The following is a 17,585-nucleotide window of genomic DNA, read 5'->3' on the forward strand; positions in this document are numbered from 1 at the left end:
TCTGAGTCTCAGATTCCTCACCTATGAAATGAGGACACATCCTGGTATAGTCACCGAGAGGGGTAACTGAGGCAGTATATATGATGATACAGGTTATAATAAATGGGATAACATAAAATGTGTACAACTTTTGGGAAAATGCCTGTGAGATTGTGAACTATGTGTGTAACTCCTAACATATACCCACTAATACCCATATTACATATAGTACTGCATATATGTCACGTACATAGTACATATCCTACTACAGCTCATTCTCTTGTGTAACATGCACACTAATACATATGAAACTTCTCATAAAATACCTGGTGGCAATTAGAGTTTTTGTGTGACCCTCTTTTTCTTAGCTTTTTGCCCTTTTATGAATCTTTGGCAGGACCATCTTCTATTTTCTTATGTTCAGCTTTGCATCCTAGTCTTCATAGTTGTTTCCATAATTCCATGTGGTGTGAGGTATATAACATACTTGGCATATGTGTTAGAAGACTCTAAGGAAATTTTTTAGATAAGGAAAGGCATTTCCTGAGTGGGTTTTTATTTTTTTAAGTGTTGGGGACAGTTATGGTTTTCAATGTCAAGGCAAGTTCTTCCATAAACACTTAAATCGGTGAATGACACTTCTGAAAACTTATACCTTATTCTAGGCTTCTTCATTAATTTTGTACTAGAGTGTAAAGAATGTCTTATATTTAAATATGATTTTTCTATAAATGAGCTTGAGTGATTTCACCCATGGTGATAAAATGTTCCTCATTTGATACAGGAATTAAGTTTAATTTTCATGAAAACAGTCTTTCCTGCCAAACTTAAAATTCCACTTGTCCTTTTGTTCTCTCTTCATGAAACTCTCCATCTTGTGCTCAGAGAGTAAAGGTTAAGCCACTAGAGGGCGGGGGCGGGGATATGAGCAAAATTGAGGTGTTACTCATTTCCTTAAGCCAAACTCTTGTATGCTGTTTTCTAACTATGATTTATTTTGCTAGCTGTGAGATTATTTTATGGATGATTATAGCCAAAGGCAAGTGCCGTTTTTCCTTTTTTTTTCTTTGATCAACTTCACAGACCAAAAAGTGAGACTCCACTTTGGAACTTGATTCAAAGTCTGAAAAACCCTGGCTATGTCTTTTCTCATTGGACATGTTCACGTGCAGACTCTTGGAAAAGATGCTCTTTGCTAGGTCCGCCATTAGTTTGATGTAATATCCAAATCCTACTGTTAAAATTCAAGTCCCAACATTGCCCTTAGAATGTGAGTGTCATGAACCTAGAATGTGATTATCTAAACTACAAGACTTAAAGCTTTGTTTTTAGCTCAACATGCATGTTGAAGGCTTCGGAGAACATAAATTCATACAAATGTTTGTTGAGCTGTGTGAGCCTAAGCAGTTCATTAGCTGCTAGAATTATTGGGTGGAATTCAGTTTGGGGGTTGCTCAGTTTGGATGGTGACCTTTTTGTGCTCTTAGCGGGATCCCATATTTATGAGCCAAAATTTTATGAGTCCTGTCACATGGGAGGGTAAAAGGCAGGAGGGAGACTCCAGGCCAGGAAGAGCGAGGGAGGAAGACAGTAGCAAGTCTGGGAGCATGGGGATGGTTCAACATCCCTTTCCTTGCTGTGCATTCCTCTCTGCTTCTCTGGGTTACTGATTCCAGTGCAATGGATCATGCAGAGGCTGTTTCAAAATCAGTTTTTCAAACATCTTTGTGGCAATCTTAATTTGAATTTATATATTGAAATTATTTTAATAATGATTTACTTATATGTTCTTCTAGCTAGTGCTTGAAGCCCGGTTGCTCCCATGCCTTCGTTTCCTCCCACGGCCTATTGCAGTTTCATTGTCTTATACTGGGAGACATGGCCTTCTGGCTGGAAACTTGCCGACAGAGGCTGCTCAGTCTTCAAGTAGTTGTGACCCCAGGGACCCACCCACCCCTGTTGAGTGGATTGTGGTAGAGGTTCCCAGTTCTGCATGCCAGGGAGCTGAAGACAAGGTAATTTCCCTTCATATCTCTTCTCTGATCTGCATTCCGTGACCCGGGGACCCCACTGTCAGCCACAGCTTGTCAAGCACAGCCTGTCTCAGAAATGAAAATGACACTCTTACTAGGCTACAATCTTCAAACAGTCATTTGCTGACTAAATGAGTCATGCTAGCCTCATCGCCTATTTGACGTGGGAAAGCCACGATCTATTTAATTGATTTTAAAAATTTATTTCTGGTTACCTGGATGATTGTCACTGAATCCACTACCGGGAAAAGGGAGCAGCATATGGTGTTAATTCCTCCCAGGAATGGAGAGGCCCCCAGTGGGGGATCATGACAGGTAGGTCTTGTGTGAGGACTCTAACCAGCTGAATAGCATTGACCATGTGGTTTCAACCTCTGGGCCTGGGTCTTCCTACAACAAAAGTAAGGATTTGTGCTGGATCTTCCATAAGAACCTTGGCAGTAGTTTTTGGTGATGCGGTGAACTTATCGCTAACATGGGTAGACAGTAGACTGGAATTGTTAGCTAGGATCTTGAAGCAAGTGGAACGCGTTTACTTTCTTCTGGAATGGGCACAACCCAAATGCAGCAGTGATTTCTCATTGTCAGAACTAGCACACTACCCTGAGGCAGAGACAGAGTTGCTGGGTGGGCGGCCCTCAAGTCCAAGATCACTGCTTAGTGTCCATGCTTTTATTTTCCAAGCACTCTCTAAAAGGTGGATGGAGAGGAGGCTAAGTGCCCTGCACCTACCACCACCCACCTTGAAGTCAAATTCCTCCTGCGGCAGTGGAGCGAAAGAGAATGTCAGCCACTTGCTCAGCTGCATGCCCAGGTCAGATCCTCGGGAAGAAATTCATTCTAGTGGCCTACTGTGAGCCTGCAGAACATGAAAACAAACACAATGAATTGGTACAAAACAAAATTTGTTTCAACAAAAAAGTAAAATAACGCAGATTTTACTAACAATCAATAATTCAGTTGCCCCACTACATAGAGCTGAACTGAAGCTCCTGTCTTGTTCTGGGAGACATCAGGGCAGTGCCACGTGTCGCTGTGGCTCTCCCCCTGGCTGTGCACGGCAACCTCCTTCTGGGCTGTGGGTCCAGAGTAGTGGTGGGACTCAGCATTTTTTTCAGAGCTCTCCAGGTGACTCTGAAGTCTGGCTAGTTTATTTATTTTTTAATTTATTTTAATTTTTAAAATTTTAGTTTATGTTTTTATTTACTCATGAGGGACACTGGGAGAGAGGCAGAGACATAGGCAGAGGGAGAAGCAGGCTCCCTCTGGGGAACTTGGTGCGAGACTCAATCCAAGGACCCTGGTTTCACGCCCTGAGCTGAAGGCAGACACTCAACCACTGGGCACCAACCCAGGTGCCCCAAGTCTGGCTAGTTTAGAAATAATTTGTAGTTGATCCCGAAACTTCATATGGGTAAATCTGGTTAATTTCTTTAGTGTTCTTTTTGAATGTTAAGCCTTGGCGATAAGGCAGCTTACTGATTTCAGTACAATTGCTGTGTTCTGCTCCCGTGGTGGCCAGCGTCCTGTCCTTATTCTCGGCTGTTTGCATCTGGCCTTCCTGCCTCCTCTCTGTTCTTTCCCAGCCTCGCTACTTACCATTCCACTCACTCACCACGTCAGATGGCTTTTTTTGTTGTTGTTCAACTAAAGGTTATAATTCAGAGCCAATTCCTGTCGTTTCCCTTTTTTCTATTTATTTACAAAAAAAAAAAAAAAATGCTCCAGAGCCCAAGTTTCCTCCTCATGTTCAAGTTCTCTGGGGAATACTATGGGCACTATCTTATTCTCATGCTCTTGGCTGTGGTAGTATTTAAATGCCTCCTGCATGGTTCCTCAGATGCTCTTGGGCTGGATATCAGGAAGTGGAAACGTCAGTAAGGGAGCCCGGGACACAAGACATTGATGGGCTGCGGGGTGACCTTGACACATGGCATTGATCGGTGAGTGGTTTTCAGGAAAAGCCTTCAAAGTCCAGAAGTCACTTTCTATTTTAAAACATTTCTATATCTCTTGAGCGCTCACCCACCACCGAGTGGCCCTGGGGAATGGTGTCTGAGCTCACTGTCTCATCTCTGGGAGCTGCATCTCTCTTTACCAGACACATTCTGGAAACCAGCATTCTTCAGAAATTTCAGCTTGAAAACAACCATCTGTTTGGACCTCTTTTGCCCAACACTATTGCATAGTGCCCTGTGTCTACCTGAATATATTCACGTGTTTCCTTATCAATTACTTTAGTCTATCTACCCTTATGTATTTCTTCCTTGTTTATCTCCATTTTATGTCGACCTCAAAATCTTCTGTTGTTGCATTAAAATCTCTTTTGGCTTGTTCTAAAAGCAGAGCTCTGCGTACCTCTTATTTCTTTTTTCTTTTGCATTTTGATCAAGTTTTTTTTCTTCTTAAGAAAACAAGAAGTACCATCAGATGGCGGGACTTTCTGAGTACTGGGGAGTCAGGGAGCATGGGCTCTCCTGCCAATGTTGAGTTAGGCAAAGCCTGGGGATTCGGAGGGGCTGTGAGCTGAGATCCTTGTAAATGGCACTTGGGTCAGAGTGTGTGTGGGATCCCACGGCAAGGTGACCTCCTGCTTTTGCCATCCGTGTAAGACTTGGCGATGAAGGAAATTGTGTTTAGTGCTTTTGCCTGGATTTAGGTACCCATGTGCCACAGAAATCTAGAAATCAAGGGTGAAATGTAGTGGTGTTTTTAAGGAAATTGTCAAAAACAATGACAGACAAGATTCTTAGCCCAAATGAAGATGCTATTAAGAAAAATAGTTTTTTTTCTCTTCCTATTTCATGTTTACAAATTAAACTGATTTTTAATAGTTTAAGATTTTATTACAAACTAATCCATATGGTTACTAAAACTTTAAAGACTCTGGCACTTGATTGATTTTTCTAGTTTATGAAAAATAGAGAGTACTCTAAGCCAAAGACATATTTCAGTATAATAATATATCAAAAATAAAAGGATTTTTTTTGTAGGGTGGGGTGTAATGTCTCTGTGGTGTGTGTATGTCTGTCTGTCTGTGCTGTGTGTGTGTGAGAGAGGTAGGGGCATCTTTGGAACCTTCTCACACTCCAGCAGATATGAAAAGTTCACATTTCTTTCTTCCTATCTTTGCTCCAAAGTCATTACATTTTTGTCCACCAAAAACAGCAAACTCACTTCTATCTTCAGACTTATGACTACCAGGCATTTGATATTCCTCTCATCCCTCATTTTTTATTGTCTTCGTGTGTACTTATAAAAACTGAAATTTGAATTGGATGTGAGTTATATCTCTACCTCTTATTTCTCACCTGTTCATTCCTTGAATCAGGCAAATCTTTCCAATCATAGATCGTTTCCTGCTGTATAACATGAGATGCTGGAGTCCCCTGTGCCTGGTATAGAGCTGGTGGGATAAAAGTCTGGCTCCCACGACAGGGCAGATGGCAGGATGCAGGATGAGTCTGGCAGGAATCCACATGGCAATCTTGGACCAAGCATCTGAGACTGGTTGGTACCTCATCAACATTTTCCAAAGGGCATTTTTGCCTTTGAATGGTATCAATGGAAACAATCTTTTTCCTGCTTTTTGTGTGTTAAGAAAGTCTGCACCTGTATTTCTCCTGTTCCTATTCATGTCAGCACCTGTAAGTGCCAAACCCCAACAACAGCAACAGAAGTTTTATTTGGTCTCTGCAGGGAAGCTGCTGTATAAATGGAGATCCTTCAGGGTCTAGACAGGTTCTCTGTCTAACAAAGATCCATGATGACATTGTCCTATAGGTGGAATGTTTCTCACATTTTTGGGTTCTTTAAGAGCCTTTCTTGACATTGTTTTTGACAAGTGTTTTTGTTGTTGCTGTGGAAGCTTCTTTCCCAGAGAGGGCATCCCTACTGAGTTGTTCTCAGAGCCCATTATTTACTTTTTTATATTTGTGTCTCCTAGATTCACAGTTTCACAACAATAGGCTCTATATTGTGTGTAACATTTATCTATTTTTTTTAACTTGCCCTACATTTTGTAGATCTTTAATGATTATGCCGCTTGATGATGCCACTCAAAATCAACTTCAGACCAGGGCACCTGGCCAGCTCAATCCATATAGCACATGACTCTTGATCTCAGGGTTGTGAGTTCAAGCCCCCTGTTACATGTAGAGATGACTTAACAAATAAAATCTTCAAAAAATAAAAAATAAAAAAATCAAATTCAGACCACAGGAGGTATAAAAGATTGCAGTAACATGTTCTTTTTCCATTTTTGTCTCATAGCATGCTCTTCTATTACTTGCATTGTTTATAAAGTGAATACTTTTCTCTAATCTTTTAACATGTCTAATTGTGTGTGCTACCCCATGTCCATTCTCTCTGAATACAATAGCTTCTTTAAGAATCTGATTGAGATTTATCATAACCTCACAATAGATTCCTTTTCGTTGAACTTTTGTTCACTCATCTGTAGGCACAGGAAACTTCATATGTTTACAGTATTAACTAGAACCAGTGGTGTGTCGATAAATGTTTAATAACCTGCTCTCCAGAAAAAGATGAAAAAAAGCACTGATTTATAATGTCTGCCCATTTCCATGGTAAATACTTCCATCATGGTTGATTTCAAGCTACCAATGTTTGTTTGATTTATTGATTTGTTTATTTATTTATAAAAGATTTTATTTATTTATTCATGAGAGACAGAGAGAGACATAAGCAGAGGGAGAAGCAAGCAGACTCCCTGTGTGGAGCCCGATGCTGGACTGGATCTCAGGACCCCAGGATCATAACCTGAGCCAAAGGCAGACACTAAACCACTGAGCCACCCAGGTGCCCTTCAAGCTACCAATGTTTTAAGAAGTAGCTTTAAAAATTCTTGAAAATTTATCAATTGCCTCTCTCGCTGGGTAGTATGAGTTGGCTCTAAAACACAATAGTTAACAGTAGTTATATAACTTTACAGATAATCATGATTCATAATCATTTATAATCATGATTTCATTGCTGATTAGCAAGATAACTCTATAGCATAAGTACAGTAGATGAGGGACTATGACATCTGAAGGACTGGAAGTAGCTCTGGCAGCTATTAGTAGGTAGAGCAGGGATGGGATTCTGCCTTTGAGCTGAACATTCTAGGTACTTTTGTCCCTCATGGCAACTGCTTTCCATTGTGAAGATTCCTTAATGGTGTCATATTTGAACTCTAAAGAGATGTACCTCTTAGAAATGACTTGGAAATGATTATTTAGTGTTCCATTGTTTTAGTAGACTTCATTTTTCGTTATTTGAGAATACATTTCACGAATAATAGCATGCTCATAAAAAAAAACTTTGTGATTTTTTTCCTCTCTGATTTTTGGACATCATTTTTGTCTTCAAGTCAAGTGTTTTGGGTATGATTGCTTGATAATATTTTACTACTTGACGGCAGTATTAGGCAACCCTTACCTAATGTCATAGAAGCAGAGCCAGAGGAAGTTCTTTGTTCCCTTTTCTGTATAGAGCCCTTAATAAATGTCTCTGAGTCACTTTGAGTGCCCTGGAAATATTTGGACATTCTCATTGCATTTGGAAAAACACCTAGCTTGGCAATATTTTCATAACATGAATGTGATCATCTCAGAATACCCTCAATGTGGAATGATGATGGCAGCAACGTGCCACTTACTGGCGGGAGTTGTGTGCCAGGCCCAGTTGGGAGTACTTTATACATATTATTTAGTTTGCTTCTCCTTGAAGACAGACACTAATGTATGCGGTTTGCTGAAACTGAGGCTTGTGTAGGTAAAATGTGCCCACGTTCCCACAGCAAATGAGTGACAGAGCTAGCATTTGAACCAGTTTTGCCTGACTCCAAAAGACGCATATGGTTTCCATATGAGAAAGTCGGTCACCCCATTTTGATAAGGGATAATAATGACAAACATATCTTCATTAGCTTGTAGATAAACGTCAAGTAGCAGCATGTACAAAGTTGGTAATGATGTCTCCTTGGGGCCTGTGGCTTCATTGACACAAAAATATTGGACTAATAAAAATTCAGCTATAAAAAATTCAGTTATGATTGACATAGTTTATGAAACGTTCTTTTAATAAGAGTATAGTTTCATGTCGAATTCAGATAGATTTGAACCATTACATTTAATATACAATATGGCTTCTTTAAGACCCTTTGTGTAAACTCATAAAACTGTCAAGAGGCAGATCACAACTTCTTTCCAATACCAGAATTCTCAGATGAGTTCATTTGTTTCTTTGTCCTAAACTTTTTAGGAAAGTAGGGTAATGAGTCCCTTGTCTCTACTCTCTGAGAATAAAAGGAAGCTACTGCCAATGACTAGTACACTTCCAGTCCTCTGAGGTGTGGTGGAGAGCGAAAGAACTTCTCTGGATCAGAAATCCATGAGAGGAAACTCAGAATCAAAGAGGGGATTCAGTTCTTCTTTTCCTTGGGGAAATCACTGTGCCCCCAAAGAGAAGATTGTCCTTTGCTCTAACACAGGGGAATTCTGCTTTGGTGTCTGTCCATACAAAAGGGTTGCAATGGCTTATAGTGTAGATATATTTTAATGAAGATCTTTGTCATGCATCTGTTTGCAGAGTATAACTGACAAACAATATGAGCGTCTGAGCTTAAACATAGTTTTCGTCATACAAAATTAACGATACGAAACATATGCAACTCACCGTGCTTCTAAAATGATTCTCATAATTTTTCACTCATCTGATTTTTTTTTAAAGCATGTATTTTATTTCTTATTTTAATGTTTCTAGAGAGGGAGTGTGTGCACATGCAAGCCACAGGCGTGGGGCAGGGACCAGAGGGAGAGGGAGAGAGAACCCCAAGCAGGTTCCACACCCAGTGCAGAGCCTGACGCAGGACTCGATCTCATGACCCTGAGATCATGACCTGTGCTGAGATCAAGAGTCAGATGCTTAACCGACTGAGCCACTCAGGCACTCCCATTAATCTGATTTCTGAGGGGGAAAATTTCAGATGAAAACAGGGAGCAATTTTAGCATTGTTCGCTCTTTCCCCCCTGCATCATGCTCTTGCTTTCTAGTCTGGGTTCTGTGAAATCTTGGTTTTCCATTTATATAGTTCACCACAGTTGCCTCTATTTTCAATGTATTGCTACTACCCAAAAATCCGAGGGGATGTAACACTGATTTTTGTGGCACTGGACTGCATGCATGAGTGTTTAGAAAGAACGGTGGGTATTAAAAAGACTATGTTAAACAAAAATAATGTACATTGTTCCTCCAACTTTCTGTTTTGATATGTGAAATCCTATATTCAACCTTTCATTCTGCATATTATTCCATAAAGAGAAGGAAGAATTTTTTTTTGTTTATGATACTGTGGCCTTCATTCGGTTGGATCTTTTTTGAAAGATTTTCAATTATGTAGCTGTGGATAGATTCAAGACCAGTTTTCAATCCAGATCATAGAATGATGACTTTGGAAGCCTTTAGAAATCACCAGCAAGTCTGTTGTAGAGAGGAGCAAGGTGAGGCTCAGGGAAGTCATGTTACTTGCCCAGTCCCTATTGCTAGTGAGTGAGTAAGCTGTGTCAAACACCTGGTCTTCCCACGTCTACTCATCTTTTCATACAAACATGCTGACTTGGTGTATCTGGTTATTGCCATAGGCTGATACTTGAAATTTGAAGTTCACACATCTTTGCTTTGGAAGAGAGTTTTTTTAGGACCTTTCATTAATGGCCACTCTTCATATTTGCCCCAAACTGCCAAATACATTGACCAGTAATTGTATTTACACCTGTTTGATTATACATCAGCATTAGGTCTGTTAGAAGATCAAAGGAGCATTAAGAAGTACTGGAGGTTCACTCAAGAGGAGGTTGTGTTGCCTCATTAAGTTTTTGTTGTATCATGAGTCTTAATCCAAGATACAGTAATCTTCACCACAATAAAACAAGTATTAGGATGAGATATAAAAGTATAAGAACTAACTAATCTGCATTTTGGCACATATTTCCTTGGCAACATTGGCCATACACATTAAACATTAACTCCCCATTTCTCTGTCCCAAGCCTCTGGCAAACTCTGTCCCACTTTCTGTCTCTTTGAATTTACTTATTCTAGGTACCCCATATAAGTGGAACCATAATGTGTCCTTTTGTGGTATAGTATCTTCTTTGAAAACAAAATGAAACTTTCTCTGAGAGACTGAGTTCCATAGCCAACACGTCTCTTCATTCCACATTCGTACATGGCTCTCTGGACCTTGCCCGTTGGAGTCAGATATTATCTTAGAAGATGTGGAGGATTGAGAATGTAGTACTCTGGAAACAGATTAGATAAAATCTAATATAAGCATTAGATTTTAATTTTTTGTGTATGGTCCTATTAGGCTTCCTGAAAGGTATGTGAGGCCAGTGCCTCTAGGTAGATTGTAATTCACATGCCCTGTTTTCTCTCCATATTGGATGATAGATCTCATCACCTTGACATTCTTCAGAAAAAGTGGACAGGGATTACCCATTACTCCTTGTGCCCTGACCTCCGACTGATATTTGAGTGAGGCTCAGTACTGATCTGATAGTGTCCCGTGTGCCCCCAGAACCCTGCTCTAGCAGCACATGCTCTGCACATTCAGAGCAAAGGGAGTACTTTCTAAGGAGCCATTCTAGCGGGGAGACCAAGGACTCACATCGCCTAGAACCAGAAGACTGAATTCTTGTTCCAGCTCTGCCATAAAATGGGTGGGTGACTGTGACAGGTCACTCTGCACTTGTGAACTGTAGATTTCTCATCTATAAAATGAGGAGATTGGACTTAGTTATCTCCAAAGTCACTTGAGGCACAAATGTAATTAATCCTTTGATTTATTTCTAAATAATTGACAACAATAACCAATAGCTAACCTTTTAAAATAAGGTTCCAGGCACTTTCAGGGTCCTTTGCCTTTACTGTTACAGCCGCCATAGGGAGATAGGTACTTGACACAGAGACATTGGTAACTTGCCCAAGGACAGCCTGCAAGCCAGAGATCTGTGACTTGAACCTGGGGAGTCTGACCCCAGAGCCCACTTCTCAACCACTAGAGTGAAAGAGCGTTGAAAAGAAATTATGTCACAATAAGAAGAAAAAAGCACAAAGCTTGTCTTCCGCTCTCTAGCTGTCATGCTTTGTATGGAATCTTCTAACCTTGATGAAAGGGTGTAATTAATCTGTAATTAAAGTAATAATAGGGTTTCTTAGGGAGGGGGTTAGGGAAGAGCGGCGCGTGGCTCTCTGGACACAAGAGGGCGCTGTGGCAAAGCTTTCGGTCTGCGCATCCTCGGTGCCTGAGGAGGGCACCAATTCCTGGGACAAACTTTAGAAGAAATATGGCATTTCTGAGACCCCCATTTATCAACTTGGGTGAACCAGTCATTATTCCTGCAAAATTCAGAGTAAAAATAACAGGTAAATCACACAATCACGCTCCTCTCTGATAATATCACCAGTCTTCTTCTGGCCTGTCTTCAGATCTCTGTCTACCTATTGCATTAGCGCATGCGGGTGCCTTCTTAAACCCACCTTGCTGTAATGCTCCAGATGGCTGTCTTCTTAGCAGTAGATAGAATTCAACACGGTAATGAAGGATATTTTATTTAAATCCGCTTTTTAAAAATCTTTCATTACTTATTCATATGTATGGCTAGCTATCACGCTGCCATTCCGTGTGACTGGAAGTGAGACAGATTTAAAGAAAGTAATTGTTTAATATTCGACTGATATACTTATCTTGCTTCAGATAAGAACAGGAGGCACAGGGTAGCTGAGGCTGCTTTGTATAAGGCTCTGGAACTGTGTTTAAAAAAATAATAATAGAGGGAAAAGCGAGGTACCCAGGAGAAGCAATGAGCGCCTGTTCAAGCCATGGGAGCACCCCCGTCAGATGGAGAGATGTTTTTGTTTAGTTGGGCTGCAAGTGAACCCTCCAGAGGGGAGGACTCATTTTCAAGCCTTGAGAGAAGACAAGGCTCCAGCACAGCCCTGTGGCCCATATTGCTGTGCTCCTCGTCAGTCAGCTGCTTTTGTCCTCTGCTGTGCTGGCACATAGAACAGATCTTTCCATACACTTATATTTATTTAGGAAAAAAGATGGTAAGTCCTTGTAAATGATTATAAACCGATAACCTGGAAGCGCTGCTTAGGAAACAATCAGAGCACTGTGCTTGGCTCAATACAAGGACACACACACTTTTTAATCTACTGAGGCTTGAGTCATTCCTTGGGCGAAGGCTCTCTAGGAAGTGAGCAGAACGCTGGAAACCCCACTGTGGTGAAGGGAGGGGAGAGAGCCCCCACCCTCCCTTTTAGCATTCCCGTGCTAATAATGTTAATATTAGATTTGTTCTGCGGTGAGTGTGCTTTGGTGCTAAGTGAACTTTAAAGCTCCCACTTAGCAGGCTGGCAAGCAAGGGGGAAAGAGAAACCCTCAGAGGACACTCATCTCTGGAGGAATAAAAAATTGTTATCTCTGTTTTTGAAAAAGTCATGTCTACACAGCCTGAGACTCAGGAGTGGGCCCAGGAAGCCCTGGTTAGCGCCTCTCCCCGCCCCCATGTCACTCCCCTCTCTGCAGATATTGCTACTCCACTTCCCTGTCAGGTCTCCTGCATTTTAACCTCTTTTCTCCTCTTTTATTTTCCTTTCCACTGCTCTCCCTATATCTTCTCAGGGGTGCCGTGGTCCTTTCAGCGAGCAGTGAGTGCCAAGGACTCCTGGGTGTCTCCGGCTCCTGGCCGGGCTTGGGTCAGCCTCTTGCTGAGCATCCTCGCAGCAGCTGTAGCCTAATCAAACTTTTACGTTTTTGTTCTCTTTGCAAGAGAGTGGAAGAGGATAATAGCATGAAATCAAATCTGGGGCCTTTAAAAAGGACTAGCAGTCATGCATCTTTGAAACCAGTAATGGGAAATGCTGTATAGAGCCAGTAATAATTAAGACAAGAACCGAGGTACATACCGCCTCCCTTGCCCCTTCCCTGGATGGAAGGAGGAAGCAGTAGTGTTAGATTCCTGATGGGACATCCTTTAGGTTAGTAGAAAGAGTGCTGATCTTGAAGAGACATAGTCTAGGATGCCGAATAGTGACAGATATCAGGTTGATGGAATGAATGAGGGAAGTGGGAAAGGAGTGACTGACAAGTAGTGAAGTAAGCAGATGGTTGGACCTAGAGGAGCATCTGTCTGCAAGGTGTAAGACCACGAGTGAGTATCTTGTTTTCACAGAGCCTTCCTAACTCAGAAGCAGAATTGCTAGTTGTCCCCAGTGTGGAGTGCAAAGGTCCAGATGCCCCTGACAAAGAACTACGTGAACCAGGGGCCTGGACATTTTCAGTGTCAGAGTCTCTTCATAAAGATCTTGAGATGAAGTGGTGTGGGCCTTCGTTCCTGAGAGGGGTCTTGACTTATTTAGCTGTCACCATATTTCCTGGGTAAAATCTATACTGTGTCCTTGGCTTCTGGAAGAGAGCTGGTCTCTGACAAGCTGAATGCAAGGCTGACTTTCAAAAAGTTAGAGAAAAATTTAGAAAGGGAACCATCTCTAGGGCAAGTCGTAAACAGTGGGTGTAGGCAGCCCAAAGGTTCTGGGAATCTGGGCACAAGTGTGTTTCTGCGAGGGGGTGGGAAGAAGAGAAGGAATGTGGGGAAGGCCCAGAAAATGAGATCTGAATACCCGGCCACCATTTTGCTGTCATTCCCAAGGTGGGACTCCAAGGTGTCAAAGACATATGCTCTTATCACTAAAGGAGCAGGACCATCCCTCTTCCTCCCAGTGGCAAGAGCCAGCTGAAAAGCACACAGGGCTCCACAGACATCCAACATAACGGTCAGAATAAAACATTGACAGGCCATTGCAGTTTGAAAGTCTTTTCTTAGACCAGCGAGGCAGAAAGTTGTAATTAGAGACACCCATCTTCCCTTCTTTTCCCTATAATGCGCCTGATGATCCACTGGGTAATGGTGCTACCCTGTATCTGACTAGCTTGTGCTCAGCAGTTGGCCAGCTTGTGCTAGCCCTCTGCAACCTGCTGCTCTGAGGGCCCGAGTTGTCTGTTGATGTTATCTTGAACCCATGGTGGGAACACTGCTGGACCAGGGGATGTTGGAGAGCTGTGGCTTCCCCAGTCTCCACAAAGCTCCAGCTTGCTCAGGAGCAGCACAGACTTGTCGTGTGTTAGAAGCTGGGGAAATTGGCAGCAACAGAAGGGCTACAAAAACTTGTTAAAGGGGCAAACAAGAATGATGGACATGTTTTCGCTTTTGCTCTCATTTTAATTTATTACAAACTCCGATTTTAAAGATCAGCAATTAATGTTTTTTCCACCTAGATTATTATGCCATTGTTCTTCCTCTGTAAACTGAGATATGCCTGGTGGGCTTTATAAGCAGTGAAATGACTTATTTTAAAGATTGATTTGGATTATGTTTTAAAGAATACATATTTTTCTTAGGGTTATCTTATTTCTAGCATTTTGTGGCTTTAATTTTGCTTCAATATTCCAGTTTCCGAGAATAAACCTGAATCTCAAGCTTTGTGATGTATGTTGAGCATTTTTCTTCTTGCTGCTGGGGAGGCTGCTTGTTGGAGGACGTGTGGGCCTGCCTCCTCAGGGGGGCTTCAGAATGGCATTCTCCATTGGTGTAGTGAGCCCAGAGTTTGCCATCTTCCCTGAGAGCCTAGAGTCACGGATTCTCTTTGGATTGGGCTGGAATTGCTTTGTAGAGGGTTGCTGATTAGTTGTCATTTTCTCCTCAGAGTTTTGGTAGGTTCTGAGGGCAGAACTTGGCAGGGGTGAGAGAAGATTAGAAAGCTCTGGGTCTTTCTAGAGAGGAGACCCAGTCAGGCAGAGGGAGATGGCTATGGACGTGGCTGCGAGGGTGAGCACAATCACCCTGCCCTGCTTCAAATGTTTCCTCAGGGCAGTGCCAATGGTGAACACACCTTTCTGCCCACAGTTGTGAGGTGGTTCTCTCTTTAACCAGATTCCGGCCAATTGTGCAGAAGTATTCAATTGCCCCCTGAACAACATGAGTTTGAATTATGTGGGTCCAGTTACACAGATTTTTTTGATGAATACAGTACTACATATGCTTTTTCTTTTTCTTTTTTTTGAAGATGTTATTTATTTATTTGAGAGAGAGAGAGAGCGCGAGCGCAGAGAATGAGAGCATGTGTGCAGGGGCAGAGACAGAGGGAAAAGCAGGATCCCCACTGAGCAGGGAGCCTGATGTGGGGCTCAATCCCAGAACCCTGAGATCATGACCTGAGCTGAAGGCAGACACTTAACCAACTGAACCTCCCAGGTGCCCCTGAAATGCATTTTTTCTTACGATTTTCTTGATAATATTTTCTTTAGTCTTATTGTTAGAATACAATAAAGAACACACATAACATACAAAACCTGTTAATTGATTGTTTACGTTGTTGGTTAGGCTTCTGGTCAACAGAATAGTAGGAGTGAAGTTTTTGGAAAGTCAAAGTTGTATGTGGATTTTCGACTGTATGGGGGTTTGGTGCCGCTCACCCTTGTGTTGCTCAAGAATCAACAGCTGTTGAATCTGAATGATTTGTGGCTGGTAGTCCCTTGCTGGTGCTGGGTCTACCGTGGTTAGCCAGTGATGCTTTGATTTCTCCTCTTTGCCTGATGGACTGCCTGATGGGTCACCCAAAATTGCAGCCTTTGTTGGCATACCTGTCTGCTGCGAGTGTCAATTTCTGCAGTCTCTGGGTCTGCTGTAAGGTTTGAAATTGTTTACAGTGTGTCCTCCACATCTTTTTCATGTCCACTAGAATCCTCACCTTCAGACTTCATTTTGATGTCTGGTTGTTGATGGTCTCTTTCTCTTACCAGGCTGTGCTTAACTGGCTTCTGCTCCTGGCTTGTGGGACTGACTGTATTTCAAGACCCACATAATTGCAGTTAATCTCTTACATGTTTTTTTTTCTTTCTTCCTGCTTACTGATAAGATTTGTTTTCAAGTATCACAGACATACCATTCTGAGTCCAGATTGAATACCCGTACCCAACATTTGTACAGCAGTTGGACGCCGCCGCCATGTGTTGTCGGCTCACCAGGTCCCACCTCTGGCCTAAACTCTAGCATTCAGTTGGAAAGTACCAATTATGACACAGTCACAAAGACTTTTGGTATTAATAGCTAGTGGAGTGTCCCTTCTATACCACCATCTTCCTAAAGGGCAGCTTTTTAAAATATCAACTATATGAAACAAAGAACATCTGAACAATTCCTTACAAGATTTCTGTATCATTCATGACCACCTGCCATCTATTTTAACAACTGGGCTGGTCTTAATGAGTCTCCACTTCATAACTAATTTAAATGTCATCTTGTTAATATAGCCAGAATGACCTTGGGACATTTTGTCTTCCCACAGAGCAGGGCATCTAGACACTGCACAGGGGTAGGGAGCCTGGACACCCCCACAAGTCATGAGTAATAATGGTGCTGGTGTTTCAAAGGGTATATGGTGTATGTGTGCACACATGTGACATGTGTATCTATGTGTGCATGCATGTGTGTGTGGTGTGTATGCAAGTGTATATGAGTGTAGTGTAGTGTGTGCATGCATGTACATGATGTGTGGCATGCACATGCACACACATGTGTAGGTGTAAAGGGCGGGCACATGTGCGGCACGTACATGTATGTGGCATGTATATGCGTGCAGGTATGTGTGTGGTGCATGTGTGTGGTATGTGAACAATTCAGAATTGCATCTGGGGCCCTCGGTGGCAGCAAATCCTGTGCACAGTATGTGCCAGCTGCTCTTTATTTTCTTCCTCTTCCCTGCTATGGAAAAGGAGAGCCACTGATTGTCTAAAATAGATTCACTACTAAAGGGAAAACCTGGGTTTCCTGTGGTTTTCCTGTGGGATTGTGCCATGCAAAGCCCGCCCATGTGTAGTGGGGCAGCTCTGCGGTGGTGCATGGGAAGCCTTGCCTGGACCCCACATTAGCAGCATGAAGACAACCTGATTGATGTGATACATGCAGATGTTATTGTCTGGGCAGATCAATCCTGATGTCCCAAAAATGAGAATTTTGCTTTGGTACTTGATCATCTACTCTATTGAATTATGTAGGCATCTTACTCCCTTTAACATTGGCTTTCTTTCATTCTTTAAAAAAAATTTCTCATCCTTGTAATGAAAAAAAATGTATGTGTCACACTGGTTATTGTTGTAATGTTATTTCTCTCCATTTGCTTGAAAACTCTTTCTTATTACTCTCAGCTCCTTGTATTGATTTAACTGTATAAAAAGCTCCTAAAAGTCCAGCTCTGGTCTCCTGGTTCCTGTGTGTTGGGCCCCGAGGACCCCGGTCTCCTCACACACCTGCAGTCTGATGCATTGACTGAAGACAGAATGACAGATTCTTTTTTTTTTTTTTTTTTTTAAGATTTTATTCATTCATGAGAGACACACAGAGAGAGGCAGAGACATAGGCAGAGGGAGAAGCAGACTTCTTACAGGGAGTCCAATGTGGGACTCGATCCCTGGACCCTGGGATCACACCCAGGGCCAAAGGCAGATG

General features: G+C 42.1%; 1 protein-coding gene across 9 annotated transcripts in view; it reads left to right on the top strand.

Moving 5' to 3' along the window:
- DISC1 (DISC1 scaffold protein) overlaps positions 1-17,585 on the top strand; it is a 350,357-nt gene that overhangs the window by 184,374 nt on the left and 148,398 nt on the right. Inside the window, exon 10 of one of the 9 annotated variants that reach the window (XM_041749374.1) lies at positions 1,776-2,730. The exons of the other annotated variants lie outside the window; for them this stretch is intronic. Within the exon in view, the coding sequence (XP_041605308.1) occupies positions 1,776-1,786 (11 nt within the window). The 3' untranslated portion in view covers positions 1,787-2,730. Of the gene's footprint in view, positions 1-1,775; positions 2,731-17,585 lie in introns of those variants that run through there. 9 annotated transcript variants of the gene reach the window in all.

Source organism: Vulpes lagopus, chromosome 3 (assembly GCF_018345385.1).
Source record: "Vulpes lagopus strain Blue_001 chromosome 3, ASM1834538v1, whole genome shotgun sequence".
NCBI classification, from domain to species: Eukaryota; Metazoa; Chordata; class Mammalia; order Carnivora; family Canidae; genus Vulpes; species Vulpes lagopus.